At 41.0% G+C, this 20,854-nt stretch overlaps 1 protein-coding gene across 2 annotated transcripts in view; it reads left to right on the forward strand.

The window, feature by feature from the left end:
* Window positions 1-506: 506 nt before the first annotated feature.
* Window positions 507-20,854, forward strand: part of NEK9 (NIMA related kinase 9) — a 38,800-nt gene continuing 18,452 nt past the window's right edge. For both annotated transcript variants that reach the window (XM_060134959.1, XM_060135045.1), the window contains exons 1-14: window positions 507-881; window positions 3,307-3,484; window positions 5,198-5,253; window positions 5,803-5,873; window positions 7,513-7,618; window positions 9,566-9,697; window positions 11,503-11,613; window positions 12,663-12,727; window positions 15,039-15,089; window positions 15,541-15,733; window positions 17,379-17,523; window positions 18,150-18,350; window positions 19,246-19,292; window positions 20,473-20,628. In XM_060134959.1, the coding sequence (XP_059990942.1) occupies window positions 663-881; window positions 3,307-3,484; window positions 5,198-5,253; window positions 5,803-5,873; window positions 7,513-7,618; window positions 9,566-9,697; window positions 11,503-11,613; window positions 12,663-12,727; window positions 15,039-15,089; window positions 15,541-15,733; window positions 17,379-17,523; window positions 18,150-18,350; window positions 19,246-19,292; window positions 20,473-20,628 (1,731 nt within the window). In that variant the 5' untranslated portion in view covers window positions 507-662. The remainder of the gene's footprint in view (window positions 882-3,306; window positions 3,485-5,197; window positions 5,254-5,802; window positions 5,874-7,512; window positions 7,619-9,565; window positions 9,698-11,502; window positions 11,614-12,662; window positions 12,728-15,038; window positions 15,090-15,540; window positions 15,734-17,378; window positions 17,524-18,149; window positions 18,351-19,245; window positions 19,293-20,472; window positions 20,629-20,854) is intronic.

Raw genomic sequence — 20,854 nt, forward strand, 5'->3', positions numbered from 1 at the left:
CGTAGACATAGAGAATGGACTTGAGGACGTAGGAGGAGGGTAAGTAGCATGGACATATATACGCAACCAAATGTAAAATAGCTAGCTAGTGGGAAGCAGCTGCCTAGCACAGGGAGATCAAATGGGTGCTTTGCGACGATCTAGAGGGGTGGGATAGAGGGTGGGAGGGAGGATCAAGAGGGAGGGGACATGGGGATGTATGTGGCTGATTCACTTTGTTGTGCGACAGAGGCTAGCGCAGTATTGTGAAGCAGTTACACTCCAATAAAGATCTATTTTTAAAAAAAACTGTCTGGGGACCTGGCCAGCAATCAGGGGAGGGGTCTGCAGACCCGTCGATGACGCCCTTGCCCCCGCCAGAGCCACTGGACTCCACGCGGTCTCCACCAGGCGCCGCCACCACTGCCCGAGGCCTCGACTTCCCAGACCGCCTGGAGGAAAAGCAGCCTCGCCGCTAGGCTAAACAAGCGACCAGAGAAAGCGGAGGAAACCCCGCTGGGCCGGAAGCACCCAGAACTGCTTCCGGGTCAAGGGGGAAGGACCCGCCATGGAGCCTCGCTGGGTGGCGGGGTGGCTGGGCTGACGGGGCCGCGGGCTGGCGTCTGAAGCGGGAGAGGCGCAGCGCCGCCCGGGACACGCAGGCGGGTCCCGCGGCCGCCGCCATGTCGGTGCTGGGCGAATACGAGCGACACTGCGATTCCCTCAACTCGGACTTTGGGAGCGAGTCCGGGGGTGGCGGGGACTCGGGCCCGGGGCCCAGCGCTGGTCCGGGGCCCCGAGCCGGCGGCGGCGCGGCGGAGCAGGAGGAGCTGCACTACATCCCCATCCGCATCCTGGGCCGCGGCGCCTTCGGGGAGGCCACGCTGTACCGCCGCACCGAGGTAGCGGCCCCCGGCTCCGGCCGCCCCCGCCCCGCCTGCGCGGCCCTGCTCTCCCTGCTCGTCGTCCTCGCTTAGTGTTAGGGCCCCGCAGGGTATCTGTCTCGGGGTCTTCATCACTCGTTCAACTCTCCTGCACTAGGAGTTCCTTAGAGCACTGGTTTTACTGACTGGTCGTTTTTGTTTAAATCAGGCAACTGAACAAGTCATTGAACCTTCTCTGAGCCTTAGTTTCCCCATCTGTAAATTGGAGTTAGTGATAGCTACGTACCTTAAACGTAGTATTTACTTTTTAAGGTTATTTTGTGAATCGAACAAAGATACTTTGCAAACTGTAAATTAAAGTAGTTTATGAATGTGAGGTATTGTCAAAACGTCCTCCCTATTGTGCTGTACAGCTCTCCAAGGTCGAGGTGGAGAGGAGGGGATAGCTTCAAAATTCCCACATCCGTGGCAGCTCCTCTGCCTTTGCCGTATCTTTATGTTCAGATATGAACACGCAGTTGGAGATTTTTCTTGAAGATCATGGGGAAGATTGTAGCGTGTTAGTTTCTTCAGTGATTATCCAGCAGCGTTTATGCGTGGGAAATACTTTTTTATTTTTGGTATATTCTAAGCCATTAGTTCTTAACCTTGGGAGGGACAGGACTCCTTTGAGAATCTAATGTAAACATACCCTCCCCCCAGTCCACTACTGCGCACATACAAATCCTTTGAAGAGATTTGTGGATTACTGACCCTCAAGTTCAGAATGTATACTGATTAAAACCCTATACTGAGGAGTCTACTTCCAAAAACTAATCATAAACAGGGTTTGATCACTAAAGTCTTAAAACTCTAGTTTTAGAATATGTAAGCATCCATGAGAACTTGCTGGGGTTGCTGAAGGCGATTGATCTATCAGTGATCTATCTGTCTGCAGTTCTGGTGTGTGTTCCAAGGTACTTTTAAGGCTAAAAGATGGAGGAGGAGAGAGGTGGTTGCAAGATTAATGTATAAGGTTAGAGTTACTGTTGGTATTCTGTTTTCTTATTTGTACTCAAAATATGAGAATGAGGAGATGAGCTTTGGCATTCCTATTTTATAGTTAAAGAAACTAAGATAGTATATTTAAGGACTTGCCCACTTAAATTAGAAGCAAATCCTGGGCTAGAATGGAGTTTCACATCTCCTTGTCCATGCCTTTCCATTATTATCATGTTGAACTTGATTACCAAGGTTGTTTTAAGTTTGATTGCACTTTCCCTAAAATTGCACAGTATTATCCATAACACCAAATGTTTATTACATCTGTGAACTTACAAGGGTTTATTTAGAAGCAGCCCTTTCTCTCAAGAAGCGTATATTTCATTGGGAAGACATGTTAGTCTTGTTAGTAACAAATAGCGTTTAAGTTGTATGTGTATATAAGGGGAAAAGAATGGACAAATATTTTAGTGTATGAGCTCTGAAAGTTAAGGAAATGCACAGTGGGAGGTTCATTGATCTTCCCTCAAAGTTTCAAAGGCCTAAGGAAGCCATTCTAAAGGATAGAGAGGGTTATTTAGGTGGGGATGCTCCTGGGCTGGGGAGCAGTATCTGTAAGGAATTAGAGATGTTATAAAATGGAGTGAATATTGGGAGACACAGGTAAGTCTTCATGAATAGAGGAAAACATGATAACATAAAAGTGACAGTAGAAAGAGAGCTGCAGAATGGGACAGGGTGAGGAAAGTGAACTCAGAGCCCTTAGACCTGGCTTATTCTTATCCAGAAAGGATAAATGAAAATCACTAGAGAGAAATCTAAATTTATAAAATTAGAGGCAATTTTAACATTTCTATTTTACAAGAAACTGTGGTCAGCCATAGGTAACCATTTTCCAGTTCTCTATTTCTCCAATACAATCCTCATCATGACTAGCAGTCTTTCATAATGTCCCTCAATAGAATCTTTGAGACCTACCTCCATCCCATATTTTTTACCTGGAATTGACATCATGTAAATTAAGTGTAGAAACAATGTAACAGAATCTTTTTTTTTTTTTTTTTTTATGCGGTACGTGGGCCTCTCACTGTTGTGGCCTCTCTTCCTGCGGAGCACAGGCTCTGGACGCACAGGCTCAGCGGCCATGGCCCACGGGCACAGCCGCTCCGCGGCATGTGGGATCTTCCTGGACCGGGGCACGAACCCGTGTCCCCTGCATCGGCAGGCGGACTCTCAACCACTGCGCCACCAGGGAAGCCCTGTAACAGCATCTTAATGCTTTCCCAGGCCTGCAGTAAATTATGATGCTTGGTTGTATGCAGAACCTTTAAAGTCTGTTCATGTTTAAAGGAAAAAAAGGAGTCAGTCTAGGAAGTTTTCTTTCTAGGCTTACAGATCCGGGTGTGGATTCATTCTCTGCCAGGCGCGAGGAAAGCATGATAGCTGTATTACTGTGTTACAGGATGACTCATTGGTCGTGTGGAAGGAAGTTGATTTGACCCGACTGTCTGAGAAGGAACGTCGTGATGCCTTGAATGAGATTGTTATTCTGGCGCTGCTGCAGCATGACAACATTATTGCCTACTACAATCACTTCATGGACAACACCACCCTGCTGATTGAGCTGGAATATTGTAATGGTAAGGTAGAATTCAGTGGGACTTCCTCCAGTGAGACATTCCTGTGCTTATACTTACCTTAAGGAGGAGAGAAAAAGAAGATACACATACAAAGAATAAGAACTTTAAATGGATTTCTAGAGTTTAAGAGAAATAGTTCAGGCCCTGGAGAGTTTTGAAATGATCTACAAAATGAGGGGAGGGATTTTTACCCTGCATACTCAGATTCTCCTTTGTGATGATAATTCCATCTTCAAATTACTTGTTCAGTTGAATTTTACATTCATTTTTCAAGGTTTTTTCCTTATGAAATGACATTAGTCAGGCATTAGAGACATAGCATGGTTTGACACTTGATATGATATATAATGAAATGGCTTGATATATAATGAAATCTTATAGGTAATATTTATTTATATTGACTTCAACTAAAGCCATCCTATTGAAAAGTGGTCCAAAGATCATAGCTGACTGAAAATGAAAATGATTTCTTTGAACACTTTTGCTTGTAAAATAGCAGTATAGCCTGTTTGTTAAGAAAGTAGACCCTGAGCCCATATCCTAAGCTTCACTACTTTTTAGCTCTGTAGCTTACATTAGCAACTTAACCTCTCTGTGCCTCAGCCTCCTTATCTTAAGTGAGCTTGATGATAAGCAATAGTTACCTCCTAGGGTTGTTGTATGAAATGAATATGTAAAGCTCCTAGCATAGTACTTGATATGTAGCAAATTTTTGATAAATACTGTACAAGCTATTATCCTTATTACGTAAGAGAACCCCCAAAGCCCTTTCTTGAGCTGCATGCTAAAGAGGTCCCAGCATATTCTTCACTTAAATCTCTTAAGAGAAAGCTCCTAGACTTCTAACTTTCTTACTAGATTCTTGTGTACCATGATTGTTCCTGTGTTCAACCCTAAATGTATGAGATTATATTAGAAATTTTTGAAGTAGCAGAAGCCTCAAGTAGCTAACTTCCTTTGTGGTTAGGAGGAACTAGAATGAATGGTGTATTTATTGAAACTCTGAGTTACTAAATTGCAAGGGGAAAAAAGTTGTGAAACTTAACCAGGACTACAGTGTAAGTTACAGCTGCAGGTAGGAAATAAAATGAACCATCATCATTTGCAGTCTGTATTACTTGATAATGAAAGGGAGAAGCAAATTCAGACTTACTCTGCAGGAAGGAGTTAGTAAAGGGAGTAATGATTGGAAACAATCTATAGAGTCTACCCTAAATTTTGGGAAACTTTTTCAGCGTGAAGTGGAAAGAAAAAGAAGTTGATGATATACACCTGTATATACAAAACATCACATCACAGCTGTAACCCAAATGTTCTAATAGTCACACTGAGAGAGTTGTTACCAAAATATTGCAGATTCCTTTAAAAGCAGTTTTGGAAAAGAAAATCATCTGATTTTGAAAACTTTCAAAGTAATTTTATAAATTAGGGCACTATAGAAAGTGTCTTTACTCTCATCTTTTCTAAAAATGCTGTACTTCCCATTTTCATATTGAGTCTCTTCTGTTAGGGAGGGGAATCTCTGAAGAATATTTTAGATATAGTCCTTGACAGATGGGAAGAGTTTTGTACCCATGTACCCAAGAGCTGAGAATGAAGAAGGGGTATCTTTTAAGAGGAAGCGGAATCCTTCACTTACTGTGGCACCTGTTAAAACCCTAGGAGCGTTGATCTCTATTAAGCAATTCAAACCTGTTTCTTGTTTTATTGCAGGAGGGAACCTGTATGACAAAATCCTTCGTCAGAAGGACAAGTTGTTTGAGGAAGAGGTAATTCATATTTCTGTAGAAGGAAGCTAGAATTGTAATGTTGTGATTCTTGCATTCTAGTTCTGTATTTACGCTTACAACAATGAAGAGTGTTTTTTTTCCTTTTATTCAGACTCCTTCCAGGCTCTGATTGATATTCATGAGAAAGGAAACCTCTAACAAGGAAGCTGACTATAGCTGCTTCCTAAATGGTTTACCTCCACATCATGATTCTCTATGAGCTTTCTTTCCTGGTTCTGTTACTGCATACTGGTATGCCCAGTTTTCTATACCTTTGCATTCTTCCTGGATTTCTTTCCACAAGTCTGCTTCATCATACTATATAACAATATTGGAACTATTTTATAATGACCTGCTTTTTTTTTTTTTTTTAAACCCCTACCACTTTTCTTTGCCTACTCAACCTACAAGCAAGAAATGTCAAGTCATGTTGAATCATAACCTCTGGTTGCAGCTTCCTTTGTTTTGTGTGTTCAAGTGTGTGTGTTTATTTATATGGTTTTTTTTGGTTTGTTTCCAGTCCAAGTATAATTTATTTTTTCTCTGCAGATGGTGGTATGGTACCTATTTCAGATTGTTTCAGCAGTGAGCTGTATCCATAAAGCTGGAATCCTTCATAGGTAATGAGTGAAAGAATGTGGGATGTATTCCTTTCCACCAGTCCAACCCTCACCTTGGGTACCTCCCATCAGCACTATTATTTTCTTGATTAAGCAGTCAAGGCTTTTCCGTTGATATAATTTAGGAAGGAAACAGTGAGTAATGAGGGGCGTTATCTTCACTTCCTAAAGTAAACTGTGATCTAGGAAGAATCTCCTCAGTAGCTAAGTACTGCTCAGTCATCTCTTTAAGAAGTATTTTAGAGGTGAGTTCATTAATTCATCAGTAAAGCCTAGAAAGCCACAATAAAAGTGGTATTAGATTGGTTGGAACTCATAGTAAATGTTTTCTCTGAGCAATAAAATGGGCAATTGTTTTTAATTTTATAATTAAGTCTTTTAATTTAAGTAAAAAGGGCTTCCCTGGTGGCTCAGCAGTTAAGAATCCGCCTGCCAATGCTGGGGACACGGGTTCAAGCCATGGTCTGGGAAGATCCCACATGCCATGGAGCAACTAAGCCCGTGCGCCACAACTACTGAGCCTGCGCTCTAGAGCCCGTGAGCCACAACTGCTGAGCCCACGTGCCACAGCTACTGAAACCCACGCGCCTAGAGCCCGTGCTTCGCAACAAGAGAAGCCACCGCAATGAGAAGCCCGCATACCACAACGAAGAGTAGCCCCCGCTCACCACAACTAGAGAAAGCCCGCGTGCAGCAACAAAGACACAACGCAGCCAAAAATAAATAAATGAATAAATAAATAAATAATTTAAGTAAAAAGCTTATTCACTTTGTACAATTAATTATGCAGTTTTACCAGAGCTTTGGCCAGGGGAAACAGCTTTCTATTCACTTTTAGCTATAGGAGAGAACCATTATAAGAACATTTCCACGTCATTATACCCTGCTTAAGTGAGTCATGGACCATTGTTAGAGATTAATGTTAATACACTAGCATTTCCCTTTTTATTGATTTGTCCATTCAGTTACCATATATTTCTTGATAGCTGTCGAATGGCTACAGTTGTGTATTGTTACTTTCTTTTCGACAATTACAAAGAATATTGTTCTGTTTTTTTCACATCTTTCAGTAAAGGAAGCCAGAGTATGAACTAGACACAGTTTATTTGTGTTACTTATGGTCAGTTCATCTTTAGAAAGATAGTGATTTTATTTAGGTGATCTGCATAGCCTAATCATTTTGCTGCTGGGATGTGCTGTCTCTTCTGTTCTGTCTCTTCTGTTCTCTTGCCTTAACAAATTTGAAACTTTGGCACCAACCAAGTGTTAAAATTGCCTTGATAATCACTTATGTCAAGGCACAAGTGTTAATTGAAGAGGCAGTACACCTTATAGGAATTATGATTTTTTTTTTTTTTTGGTCTGACCCTCTCAACTTTTCCTAACGACTTCAGTGTTTTGGGGGACATGCCTGTGCTGCAAAACCACGGAGGATGAAGTTAATTCTCTGCCTCCACTCCCCCAAGTCCCCTTCTCAGTGTTAAAATGTATGAGAAAGTGATGACCACTCTTTGGGATCCCGTAACAACCTGAGCGGTGGTAACACACTCTTTTTATTTTGTAATAATTTGGGGCGGGAAGGGGGATGAGATAAAATAGTTGAGTATATGGGTTTAATATGCAGCATCTTTTTTTTCAGAGATATAAAGACATTAAATATTTTTCTGACCAAAGCAAACCTGATAAAACTTGGAGATTATGGCCTAGCAAAGAAACTTAATTCTGAGTATTCCATGGCTGAGACGGTAAGTATGTGTTATCCTTGACTTGGTTGGTTTTGTTTTGTTTTTTTGGTGGCGCTATGCAGCATGTGGGATCTTAAGCAAAGTCCTAACCACTGGACCGCCAGGGAATTCCTCCCAACGTAGTTTTTTTCTTTTCCTTTCCTGCACTGTGAGATATAACTGTACCCCCTAAATTTTGCACACTTTTCTCAATATTTTTACAAGTTCTCCATGCTTCTAAAGCAAGTCTTCAGGAGTCTTTTTCCTGGACCCACTAACAGTCATTTACATGCTCAGGTGTTTTTTCAAGAGCCATTGTCCACATAACAGCTCTGACATCATTGGCCTTTCCAACACTGACTAGAGACTTTTCTAAAAGCAATAAAATACTTTACCATTTTTTCCAGCCTAGGATCTTTAGTAGATTTCACTTTATCTCTCATTTAATGTTTGTTCTTAGGGTGTTAGACATCTCTGTGTTTCCTTTGGTTTTTTCTGGTTCAGAAACCCTATATTACAAATAAAGGCTGATGCCCAAAGAACAATCTCATCTTTTTTTTTTTTTTTTTTTTAAATATTTGCAAACCTAGAATTTTATTATTGTTGCCTTGAGCGATGCTGTCATTGCTGGTGCTGCTACTAGTACTTGTCACTCTTCTTTTTGCGGTATGCGGGCCTCTCACTGTTGTGGCCTCTCCTGTTGCGGAGCACAGGCTCCGGACGCGCAGGCTCAGTGGCCATGGCCCACGGGCACAGCCGCTCCGCGGCACGTGGGATCCTCCCGGACCGGGGCACAAACCCATGTACCCTGCATAGGCAGGCGGACTCTCAACCACTGCGCCACCAGGGAAGCCCCAATCTCATCTTTAATATGATACACAGTCTGAACCGCAGAGCTCCCTTCTCACCTGATCCTATGAAAGACCATTTGTAAAGAGTAGACATAAGCTGATCTTTAAAGACAGTAATCTGATCCTTTTAGGACTTAAAAAACCCAATTATTACTCTTCTAGTTTCACAATGCTTTGTCTTTAAAAGAACTTGAAAATGTAAACTAATAAAATTAATTTTGTCCTGATGATTATTTTTGATAATGTTGAGATGTGCCTACAAGCAATCTAGAAATATCCAAGGATACTGATAGCCAAGGTTGGGAGTCGGCTTCAGGGACTCAGTTTGCTTGTATGACGGTGCCGTATTGAGTTTCTGAGGAAGTAGTCATGTTGTTGCATGGATTTTTCTCATCAAGAGTAATCCGATAAAACCAAGATTTAACTTTTTTAACCCAGTTAAATGCAAAGAAGGAACGATATGTAAGCCATCTGAAAAACTGCTTTGCCTTGCTGATGAAAGATGGCTGTCAGTTTTATTAGAATTTCCAGGGTACTCATTGTCTCTCATCTTGGGAGAGGCATGACCTCCATTCAGGGCATTTTTTTTCCTTCCAACACATTCTTGAACTCAGAAGGTCTTTTTAAATTTGGAAGAAATTCACTAGCTGTGTTAGTATTACAAATGTTAAATTGAGTCATTTACAAAGTTTCACTACTATGCGTTTCAGTTAGAACTTTTAACCTGTTTATTCAATTACCATCTCTGCACTACCAGTTTTTTTTTTCCATTAGTGAACTTTTACCAAGTATGCTTTTTATAAAGTCTGTGAAGTCTTAAGTGGGTCTTGAATGCCTAAATCCTCTGTGATCCAGGAATCACAGAGCTTTTCTGTCTCCCAAATTACCATAGGTCTTTACCACAGAGATTGTCCCTTTATAATTGGCCCAAGAGATCAGATATGAATAAGATTTCTCTTCATAGTGGCATCATCTCATAACAACCATTTTGGGATATGCTGATGAATGTTTTGTAATTGTTATCACTAGTTCTAGGAAATTTAATTTAGTTGTTGAAATATTAATATAGTTACCTCAGAAAAGAAGTTATTCTTTGATTGCTTTCTTTGTTGTTCAGCTTGTGGGAACTCCATATTACATGTCTCCAGAGCTCTGCCAAGGAGTTAAATACAATTTCAAGTCTGATATCTGGGCAGTGGGCTGTGTCATTTTTGAACTGCTTACGCTAAAGAGAACGTTTGATGCTACAGTAAGTTGATGTATTATCCCTGCATTGTCCTTGCAAATGGTACAGCTTGGTTGAGAGAATCAGCTTTATCCCTGAGCTTCTGATTTCTTGAACAGAAATCAGCTGTAGGAAAAATAACCAGTATTCAGGCACTGGCTTAGTAGTGTATTACTAAAATTCTATAGACAAGATTTATTTCCAACTTGAATTCCCCACTGAAATAATCATAATCAAGTAGTTTGAGCACGGTCCTTGAATCCATTGACTATAATTTTAAAACTGGCTCTAGGATCGACTGTGTAATGCAGCAATTTAGATAAGCTATTTCATCTCTTATGCTTCAGCTACATCATTTTATAAAAGCTAAGGCAAGTTATATAATACTCATTAAAGTGTTTTGATCTTTTTTATGAAAAATTACACCCTGACTCTTACTAAAGATTGCTACTGTTTTATAAACAACAAATCCCTTTAAGTCTCTTTTCTTTTCCTCTTAAGTAAAGCCCAGTATAAAGCAGTGCTTGCCAAACTTTAATATACATAGGAAATCACCTGCGCATCTTGTTAAAATGCAGACTCTATTTTAGTGTGTCTGGAGCTAGGCCTGATATTCTGCATTTCTGACAAACTCCCAGATGATGCCGATGCTACTAGTCCATGGGTCACAATTTGAGTAGCAGAAGTGGATTCACATCCAATATCCTCTACAAACCAGATGTGAGAACTTAGGCAAATCACTTCATGTCTTTAATCCTCTATTTCATTAGCTATAACAAGGGAAAAAATACATATTCCTCTCATAGAGATGCTCTGCTAATGTATATGAAAATGCAAATATAAGATAATGCAGAATTCTTTGGCCTTTTATGAGACCTGTTTATTTTTCTAAGTGCTGAAGTTTATTCTGATCTTCGTCTAGTTTTCTTAAATAACATAGTGGAAAGAAAATGAGTTTTGGAGTCAGATAGACTTTGGTTGAAATTATGGCTCCATTTTTACTATCCGTGTAGTCTTGGGCAAGTTACTTTACGTCTCTGAATTGGTAATGATAACCTTGCATGGTGTTTGCAAGGGTTAAAAAACATTATATGTGCAACTTATGTTTCTATTGGTCTCAGTAAAGGTGGTGGTGGCACTGTTATAATAATTTCTTATCATTATGAACTTATTATTCATTGCCTTGTCTGTTACAGCAGAGTATCACCTGTATAACCATTATTCGGATATATAAATTAGGAGGCAAATTAGTTGGCAAAGGACATACTTAAAGCCAAGGAGCATAGCTAACCTTGCTTTCCTTTTTCTTAGGATTCAGTTGAAGGGTCAGATTATAATATACTCTGAGTATTATTCTATTGGTCGCATATTATTCTATTGGCTCCATGTTGGCCAGTTGGCTTCATTCTCTGACAGCAGTAATGCATCCCTAACCATTTCTTTTTTTTTTTTTTTTTTTTTTTTGTGGTACGCGGGCCTCTCACTGTTGTGGCCTCTCCTGTTGTGGAGCACAGGCTCCGGACACGTAGGCTCAGCGGCCGTGGCTCACAGGCCTAGCCGCTCCACGGCATGTGGGATCTTCCCGGACCAGGGCACGAATCCGTGTCCCCTGCATCAGCAGGCAGACTCTCAACCACTGCGCCACCAGGGAAGCCCCCCTAACCATTTCTTGCTGATATATACCAACGGTTGTAAAAAGAAGTCAGACCTAATTCAGAACTATTGCCATTTCTTTATATGATAGTCACAGGCATCTCAAAGCCCCTGCTAGTAGATTATAATGTCATCTTTATATAACCAAGGACAATACAATAATCATTTTCTCATAGAACCCACTCAACTTGTGTGTGAAGATTGTACAAGGAATCCGGGCCATGGAAGTTGATTCTAACCAGTACTCTTTGGAATTGATCCAAATGGTCCATGCATGCCTTGACCAGGTAAGTGTGACTTAACATATTGATTTCAGTTCAGTGCTTTCCCTTCCAGCCTCAGTGTTTGGAGTATGGCATAGATGAACCTGCACAAAACCACATCCACTTCCCCAGGGTAGGATGTATTTGGGGCTGTATCCGGGAGAATAGGCATTGGCAATTCATGATAGTTGTGTGCTTCAGCCAACAAATTCTTCCTTTACTAATTTGCGAAATGAATTTACCATCTAAATTGTGCTCCATTTTTTATGATCAAGATTAATTTTTTTAAATTGATTTCATAAAATAATAGAGGTAATTTAGAATTCCTAATGTGCAGAATGTTTACAGTTCTAAATGTCACAGTTGCCTTGCAGTGCAGCTCTAGGTCAGTATTATTCAAAGGTGGTCCAGGAACCACAGGCGTTAAAATCGCCAGGGGATGGGGGAGTTTTACAAGAAGAAAATGAAGATTCCTGGGCCCCACCCCAGACTGACTGGATCAGAATCTCTGTGGATAAAGCCCAGAAATCTTTATTTGTAACAGGCACTCCAGGAGATTCTTATGTACTATATATACTGAAATTTGAGAACCACTGCCCTGACAGTTAAAACAAGTGAGGAAGGTACATTCTCATTCACATATAAGTGTTGATGATAGTGAGCATGAAGCATAGAATGTGACATAAGAAATAGGTTTTTTGAAACAGAAGGATGGTATATAGTGATCTTTGAATAACAAACCTCCAGGCTTCTAAGAGGAAGTAAAATGCGTCTTTAAATCCCATTTTGCCCATTCCATTTACTTATTTAAATATTTATTTTGGCTGCACCAGGTCTTCGTTGTGACGTACAGGATCTTCATTGCGGCATATGGGCTTCTTAGTTGGGGCACATGTATTCTTAGTTGTGGCATGCACACTTCTTAGTTGCAGTATGCATGCAGGATCTAGTTCCCCAACCAGGGATCAAACCCAGTCCCCTGTATTGGGAGCATGGAGTCTTACACACTGGACCACCAGGAAGTCCCTTGCGCATTCCCTTTAAGTTAAAACTAACCCATTGATACTTTTTAGGATCCTGAGCAGAGACCCACTGCAGATGAACTTCTGGATCGCCCCCTTCTCAGGAAACGCAGAAGGTAAAGAGCAAAGAAGTTGCTTCATTTTCTTTCTGTAGATGGCTGACTATTAGAAGCCTGACTAGAGTACTACAAAGAGAGGGTGGTGTTTCCTGACTTTGCCACTCTGCTGCTATTTTCTTCCAACATCTCTGCTTTCATTGCTTGATGTAGTTCCTGACTTTCAGCTCCTTAACCTGTGCTACTTTGTTCTAAATTAATACTGATGAGACCCTGGAGCCCTTCACTCCTCCCCATCTTCTGTGAGTTCTAATCTAGAGTTTGGGCACTAGAGTGTAGTAATTAAGAGAGGAGGGCTCCGGACTCAGACATCCTTATGTTTGTATCTGAGTTGTGTCATTACCTTTGTCAAGTTATTTAACATCTCTGTCCCTTCGTTTTCTCTATAAAGTGAGGTAGGGTGAGGATTAAAGAAGGTAATGCATATAAAGTGCTCAACATATAAAGCCCAGGGCCTGGCACAAGGTGCTCAACAATTGTTGGATAGTAGTATGGGTTTGGACCAGGTCTTTGCTTTTTAGTGCATTTGTTTAGATGGTAGATTGCAATTGGAGGGGTCCTCTTCAGATACCTTTTGCCCATTTCCTGTAGTCGAGGTTGATTGATTCCTGACAGGTTATTTCCTGAGGTTTATTTAGTGTTAAAGATCTCTAGAGGTAGGAAGAAGGTCCTTTATCCCTCATTTTTTGTAGGAGGCTTCAAACCCTAACTCAGAGGAAGAGGTGTTCTTCATCCTTGTTAAATGCTCTAGTCTCTATTTCATCCTGTTATACTATTTTTTTTTCTGTTATACTATTTTTGCCTAACAACCCTTCTTCCTCCTCTACCAGTTCTTTGTTTTTGAATCTTCCCAATATTCAAACATGTACTGTGCTCTTTTTCAAGTGTTGCCCTTAGATGCATTAAGTGATACCTAATTCCATAATCTCTGCTGTTTGGTCAGTAACCTTTATTCTGTTGTATTAAATTAATCTTTTTCTGGTTCTCCAGTTGATCTCCAGCCAGTGTTTTAGTGCATAGAATTATGTATAATACTCCAGATGCAGCACTGTAACCTTCCATTTATGTTCTTTTCGTATTCAGGCAATATCACCCTTTAGGGCTGGTTAAGCATATTCTAATTCTTTATCTGGCTTATTTTCCAACAATATATTCACTGTTTAAATCTCTTATTTAAATATTTCCATTGATAATGCAATTTTTATTGAGAGAGTTGGAGATTTACATGTAGTACTTTGTTAGAACTTTGTTCTTTGATGGAAAAACAGAAGACAAAGAACTTTCAAGATAAAGTACAGACACAGGGAGTTGTGGAATTATTCAGGAAGCACTAAGTCCTGTTTGGCTAGAGGTTCTAGACCTGGCGTTCTCAATAGCAACACCTCAGGAACTTTAAAGAAAATGCTTGTTCTTAAGCACCACCCCAGGTCTTCAGCTATAATTGATTTAGGCAGAATGAGAACCCTGAGTTAGCACATGGGAGTGGATACAGGGAAGGAAGGCTGGAAAGGTAGGCAGAGAATGTTAAATGCCAGATGAAGGAATCTGTGCTTTATTCAAGGAATAGTACGGAAGTGTTGGTTATTTATGAGAGGGCAGTTCATGTGGTGAGAGATGCGCCTTAGGAAGAGTTATTTAGCAGTCATAATATCAGTGTTAAATCAGTATAGGACTGATTAAAGTGGATTGAAACTGTGGTGAGACCAATTAGGTGCTACCACAGCCCAGTTGGGAAGTAAAGCTGCCCAGAACCAAGGTGGTGAGACTGGGAAGGAGACGTGAGTGAAAGGGCATTGTATAAGTAGAATCTATAAAACTTGAATATTGAAGAAAGGACGACATCTGAGTCCAAAATCACTGAAGTTTTAAACCTAGTTCACTGGGAGAATAGAGGGTGCCAGTTATAGAATTAGGAGAGTCAGAAAGAAAAGCTGTATTGGAGAAAGACAATGAGCTGAGCTTTAGAGATGTTGAGTTTAGGGAGTCGGCGGGCAGACTAAAGGAAGATGTCAGCAGGTTCCAAAAACGAGCATCAGAGGTTCTCAAGGTTCTCTGGTCCAGCCTGGAACATTCCTCAGAGACAGAAAGCAAATGGCCCCAGACTGCTGTCCCCCTTGTATTTAATGAATTGCCTAATGCTAGGCCTATAGAACTGTTTCAGTTGTATCGAAGTACTTTCTTAAAAGTATTGTAACATTGTGGGAGGCATATGGTTTATAGAAGATTAAGTCTGTGAAAGGTTTTAAAGAGACACTAGTGCAATATAGGAACCTATTATTTCTCTCATGTATCTTTGCTTTTCTTTTGGTAGAGAGATGGAGGAAAAAGTCACACTGCTTAATGCACCTACAAAGAGACCAAGGTAATGCTCAAGAGACTCTTGAAAAGTAATATATCTTAAATTACCACCAGGGGGTCTTTCTTGGGTCTGGACATTGTTTGATCCCAGTAAGAAGCCTTTGGCATCCTTTCAGAAGCCAACATCTGCTTAAATGTCAAATAGTCATTTCAGAGAAAAGGAAAGCTATAATTTTACCGTCATGCTAAAGTGGACATCATTATCATGATGAATGTTGAAAAGTTGAAAAGTGTAGGTGTTATGGATCAGACTGCTATCTGATCTGGCTGAGCTGTGATGAAGTCTTAAGGCAGGAATTGCAAAGCCTGCTATGTTAGAGGGTTGAAATAAGTCATCGAGAAAGAACATACTTTCTCATACCATAATTGGCAGTTCTCAGGGAAAAGACTGGAAGCATTTTTCTTTGATATAATTTTTATGTTAAATGTTCCTTTGTTCTGGGGGTTGTCATCAGGTCAAGCACTGTGACTGAAGCACCCATTGCTGTGGTAACATCTCGAACCAGTGAAGTCTATGTTTGGGGTGGTGGGAAATCCACTCCCCAGAAACTGGATGTCATCAAGAGTGGCTGTAGTGCCCGGCAGGTGTGTGCAGGGAATACCCACTTTGCTGTGGTCACAGTGGAGAAGGAACTATACACCTGGGTGGTAAGTGAAAGCTACGTACTTTAGAACAGTGACGTGCGCCTCATTGTTTACTGGGCCCAGGCTGTCTAAGAATTTTGTTGGTTGAACATGTGCTGCAGAAGTGGCAGCATGGGATGATGGAATGTAAGCTCTTTTGAGAGTAGGGATTTTGTCTGTTTAGTTCACTGATGTATCCCCAATGCCTGGTACATGTTAGGTCGCTTATAAATGTTTTTTGAATGAATGAATAAAAGAGAGAGAAAGAAAGAAAGAATTAAAAGGCTTGGACTCAGAAGATTGCATTCTCATTTACCACTGGGTGATTTCAGAAGGTCACTTAATTACTCTGTTCTATTACCATGCATTTCAGAGCAACTCATACCTGTGAAATAGCTTTGTAAACAAATGAAGCAGTGTACCATGTCAGGAAAATTCTAAGACTTCCATCAGTGATTGAAGATGGAATATCTTGAGTAGAATTTTCCTTTGTTCCCCTCTAGATTCTATCCTCTCTCTCACCTCGAACAAACTGCCAATATTTGCTGTCTCTTTTCTTATCTCCCACTCATTCCTCATTCACCTACAGTGCAGCTTCCATCCCTCCACTCAATTGAAACTACTCTTGACAAAATGACCTATAAATTGTGAAAATAAAACAGATAGGTACACTTGAGTCCTTGCTTGATCTCCTGTAGTATTTGACATAGTTGGTCACTCCCTCCTTGAAGCCTGGTCTTCCCTTGGCTTCCGCAAGAGCATGTTCTCTTGACTTTGCTCCTGTCTCTTCTGCTGTGCCTTCTCAGGCTCACTTCAGGCCGCTTTTTCTTTACCTGACCTTGTCTTATCTTAGGTTCTCGGTTCTTCCCACTCTTCCTCCTTCCTGAGGGAGCTCATTTTTTCCAGTAGTTTCAGATAACTTCTCCATGAGGACAGGCTTTATCCCCAGTGTGTAACAGAGTAGACACTCAACTATTGATTGATAAAGAGAAAGAATGAGTGATTTGGCCTCTGTTATAGAGTTTTAACTTGCTGTTATTTCCTAAAATCCTCTCACTTAAAGAACTAGCTTCTGGGGGGCTGCCAGAGGTGGATTGAAATTAGTGCCTTAAAAAACATTTGTGTAAGGACTTACAGTTGAGTTATTGGATGGGAAGAATTACTTATATCTTTAGAACTGTTGAAAAGTCATGTAGGACTATTCTCAGTGCTTTACAGCAGCGTCTTTGATGTTACCAGATTCCTTATGACTGTTACATATTTCAGGGAAACTGTGACCAAAATTTGTAAAACTTTTATAAGGATTTCCAAGAGGCTGTACTCCTGTAAAAAAACAATCAAATTAGACTACGTAAAGAATTTTTTCATCATCACCCATAATTAAATAGACAGTTCACCTTAGACTTGAAGAAGAAAGACAAAATTGAGAATGGGTCCTTTTAAGGCCCGATGGATATCAGTCTGGATACTTTAACAATCTTTATCTGTTGGCAGGGGTTTTTTACTATCTACCATTAAAAGGTTTAATCCTCTTACCTTTTTTTTTTCCCGTTTCTATATTTCCAACTGATTTTTTTCCTACTGTTTTTCTTAATAAGTGATACTACAGATTAGGTTAAAGATTTGGCGTGAAAAGTTTAAAACTTCACAAGACCTATTTATTTCACAGAACATGCAAGGGGGTACTAAACTCCATGGTCAGCTGGGCCATGGAGACAAAGCCTCCTACCGACAGCCAAAGCACGTGGAAAAGTTGCAAGGCAAAGCTATCCGTCAGGTGTCATGTGGCGATGACTTCACTGTCTGTGTAACAGGTAAGCCAGCAGCAGAAAGCACCCAGGTGCATTTAATGTGGGGTATTTTAGTTAATTCTATGCAGTTTTAGTTGGGATTTTACAACGAAAGACAGTATCCAAAGAACCAAAGACAGTGAGCAAATATTATACACATTAATAACAACATGCCCAACTTGCTATAGCATTAGAGTAGTGATGAGCAAGGAGAAGGCAGGTGGATAACAGAGAAGAGGTGGGATTAGGAGAAATATATCGTATGTCCCAGTTGTGGGGGGAACAGAAATAACCTCACTACCTAGTCAGGTGTAGATAACGCTGAGTCAGGAATTAGGAGCTCAAATTTAGTTTGGGTCTTGCCATTACTCACTTTATGATGTGTAAAATAGAGATGGCCCCGGTAAAATTTTAAGCCTCTTTAATATATCATCCCACCATTCTTTTTTTAACTGTTACTGTAACAGTACACATGACCCCCTAAATACCAACAACTCTAGGCTTGATAGACAGTCTGTCAGATTTCTCTGATATAATCATCCCATGTGAGCTCATTGGCTGAGGTCATCCTTATTCCAGCCCTGCCCAGCTTTCTGATGAGACAAAATAAGTCATTCCTTTGATGGGTTCTGCTTTCCTTCCTTTCATAGATGAAGGTCAGCTCTATGCGTTTGGATCCGACTATTATGGCTGCATGGGCATGGACAAGATTGCTGGCCCTGAACTATTAGAACCCATGCAGCTGGACTTCTTCCTGAACAATCCAGTGGAGCAGGTCTCCTGTGGAGATAATCATGTGGTGGTTTTGACACGAAGCAAAGAAGTCTACTCTTGGGGCTGTGGTGAATATGGTAGGTATAGCCTTGACTCTGTCCACTTATTCCCAGGCGGACAGCCTGACCTCTTGCTTGTGTGCCTCTAAACACATCATGCAGCCTCTATTTGAGAAGTGTTAATTCAGTAAAAGAGAATCTTTTTTTTTTTTTTTTTTTTGGCTGCATTGGGTCTTTGTTGCTGCGCGTGGGCTTTTTCTAGTTGTGGCGAGCGGGGGCTACTCTTTGTTGCGGTGCGTGAGCTTCTGATTACAGTGGCTTCTCTTATTGCGGAACATGGGCTCTAGGTGTGTGGGCTTCAGTAGTTGTGGCACGCGGGCTCAGTAGTTGTGGCTCGCGGGCTCTAGAGTGCAGGCTCAGTAGTTGTGGCGCACGGGCTTAGTTGCTCCATGGCATGTGGGATCTTCCCAGACCAGGGCTCGAACCCATGTCCCCTGCATTGGCAGGCAGATTCTTAACCACTGTGCCACCAGGGAAGTCCAGTAAAAGAGAATCTTATAGACTATTTTCGTTGGGAAGGAAGCACTCATTTTATTTTATTTTATTTTTTTAAGTTGAGGGGTACAGTAGATTTGATTTGATTTGATTTCTTTCTTTTTTATTTATTTATTTATTTGGTTGCACTGGGTCTTAGTTGCAGCAGGTGGGCTCCTTAGTTGCCACTTGCCGGCTCCTTAGCTGCAGCACGTGGGCTCCTTAGTTGCGGCTCGCGGGCTCCTTAGTTGCAGCTCGCCAGCTCCATAGTTGTAGCATGCGAACTCTAAGTTGCAGCATGCACATAGGATCTAGTTCCCTGACCAGGGATCCAACCCGGGCCCCCTGCATTGGGAGCACGGAGTCTTATCCACTGCACCACCGGGGAAGTCCCTGGAAGCCCTCATTTTAATGATTTTCTTTCTTATGTGTGTCTCAGGAAGGCTGGGTTTGGATTCAGAAGAGGATTATTATACACCACAAAAGGTAAAATCAGAGGCAACTTCTTCCTAGAGCCTATCTAGGTCACACAGACTCCAGTAATATGTCCTCTTTACCTGACTCCTCATATCAAGGTGTTTATCCCTGAAATATTTCCTATCTGGGAGACTGACAATCCGGGATTCCTAATTTAGCACTATGTGGTCTTGTCATCTGAGTAAATCATAAAAAGTTGTGAAAGAAGATGCAGCCACTGTGGACACTCTGGAGTCACATCTTGCTTGGGGATGAGCACTAAAATCAGAATGTATAGCGGAAAAGTCACATCAAGCTAAACACACCCTGGATGGGAAATATTGGAAAGCAATAGAGTATCCCTTAACCCAGCACAGCCATTTCCCTTCGCCTTCCCACAGTTGGATACCAAATGAAGTAGTTGTTTGTATTTAGGGGTCATATTGTCTGAAATGTAATATCTAATTCCTCTCAGTACTGCAAGAGCTGGCACTGTGAGAGCTGGCACGGGAGCTGGAACAAGCAGAGAGAGCACGGTCACATGCACCCTAGGACACAGGCTCACCCACTGTTCACTATTAACAATGTTTATTTACATTTTAAAAATTAACGTATATCTGTGGGACCATTCTCAATCAATAGGATTCACAGTTATTCCTCTTCTTCTGAAAAGACTATAGGAGAAGGTTTGAGGTTTGAGTTTTCAGGTTTCACAGACATCCATCATGTCCCCCCACGATTCTTCAGCCCTGTCTAGTTAGCTGCAGAGGGATGTGAGCCTTCAGAAGTCTTGGCTGCTGCCTCAATCCTTGGTCACCTCACTTATTATATGACCAGACTGGCACCCCATAGGGCTACTGAGTTTCTTCTATAACTATCATGGGATCTCTGCATCTCAGAGGACTAAATCAGTAATAGATCGAAGCTTCTCTTTTCCCAGTGTTTTCTGAGAAGTCTTCCTAAGTAGGACCTATTGCTAAAACTTTTAGCTGACCTGGAATTGCCTTCTTTTACTTTATTATAAAACTTGAGCTCCTTGTTGAAAACAGTAGCCTCTAAGCTTCTGGGCAAATCTGAAAAAAATAGAGCAACCTTTATTTCCCTGTAGTCATTCTGCTAAATGCAGAGCATCATTTTTGAAAGAATTTGAGGGTTTTTCCCTAATACAAGTTATGTTTGGGAGATTTTCTGATTTTTTTTTTTCTTGCAGGTGGATGTTCCCAAGGCCTTGATTATTGTTGCAGTTCAATGTGGCTGTGATGGGACATTTCTGCTGACCCAGTCAGGCAAAGTGCTGGCCTGTGGACTCAATGAGTTCAACAAACTGGGTCTGAATCAGTGCATGTCGGGAATCATCAATCATGAAGTGAGTACCCCGTTTGGTATCCTAAGTACATCATCAGAACTTCTCTAGGTTGGAATTTCTTTGGAAATGCTGTTATTGGTTTGTGACTGTGGAATTTGACTTAAGAATAAAGTGACGATCTCACAGACATTATGTCCAGTAAAGTAGCCAGCCACAAAAGTGTACATACTATATGATGCCCATTATATGAAGTTTAAGAACAGGCAAAATTAACTTATGATGGCAA

The sequence above is a fragment of the Lagenorhynchus albirostris genome, chromosome 1 (assembly GCF_949774975.1).
Source record: "Lagenorhynchus albirostris chromosome 1, mLagAlb1.1, whole genome shotgun sequence".
Lineage (NCBI taxonomy): Eukaryota > Metazoa > Chordata > Mammalia > Artiodactyla > Delphinidae > Lagenorhynchus > Lagenorhynchus albirostris.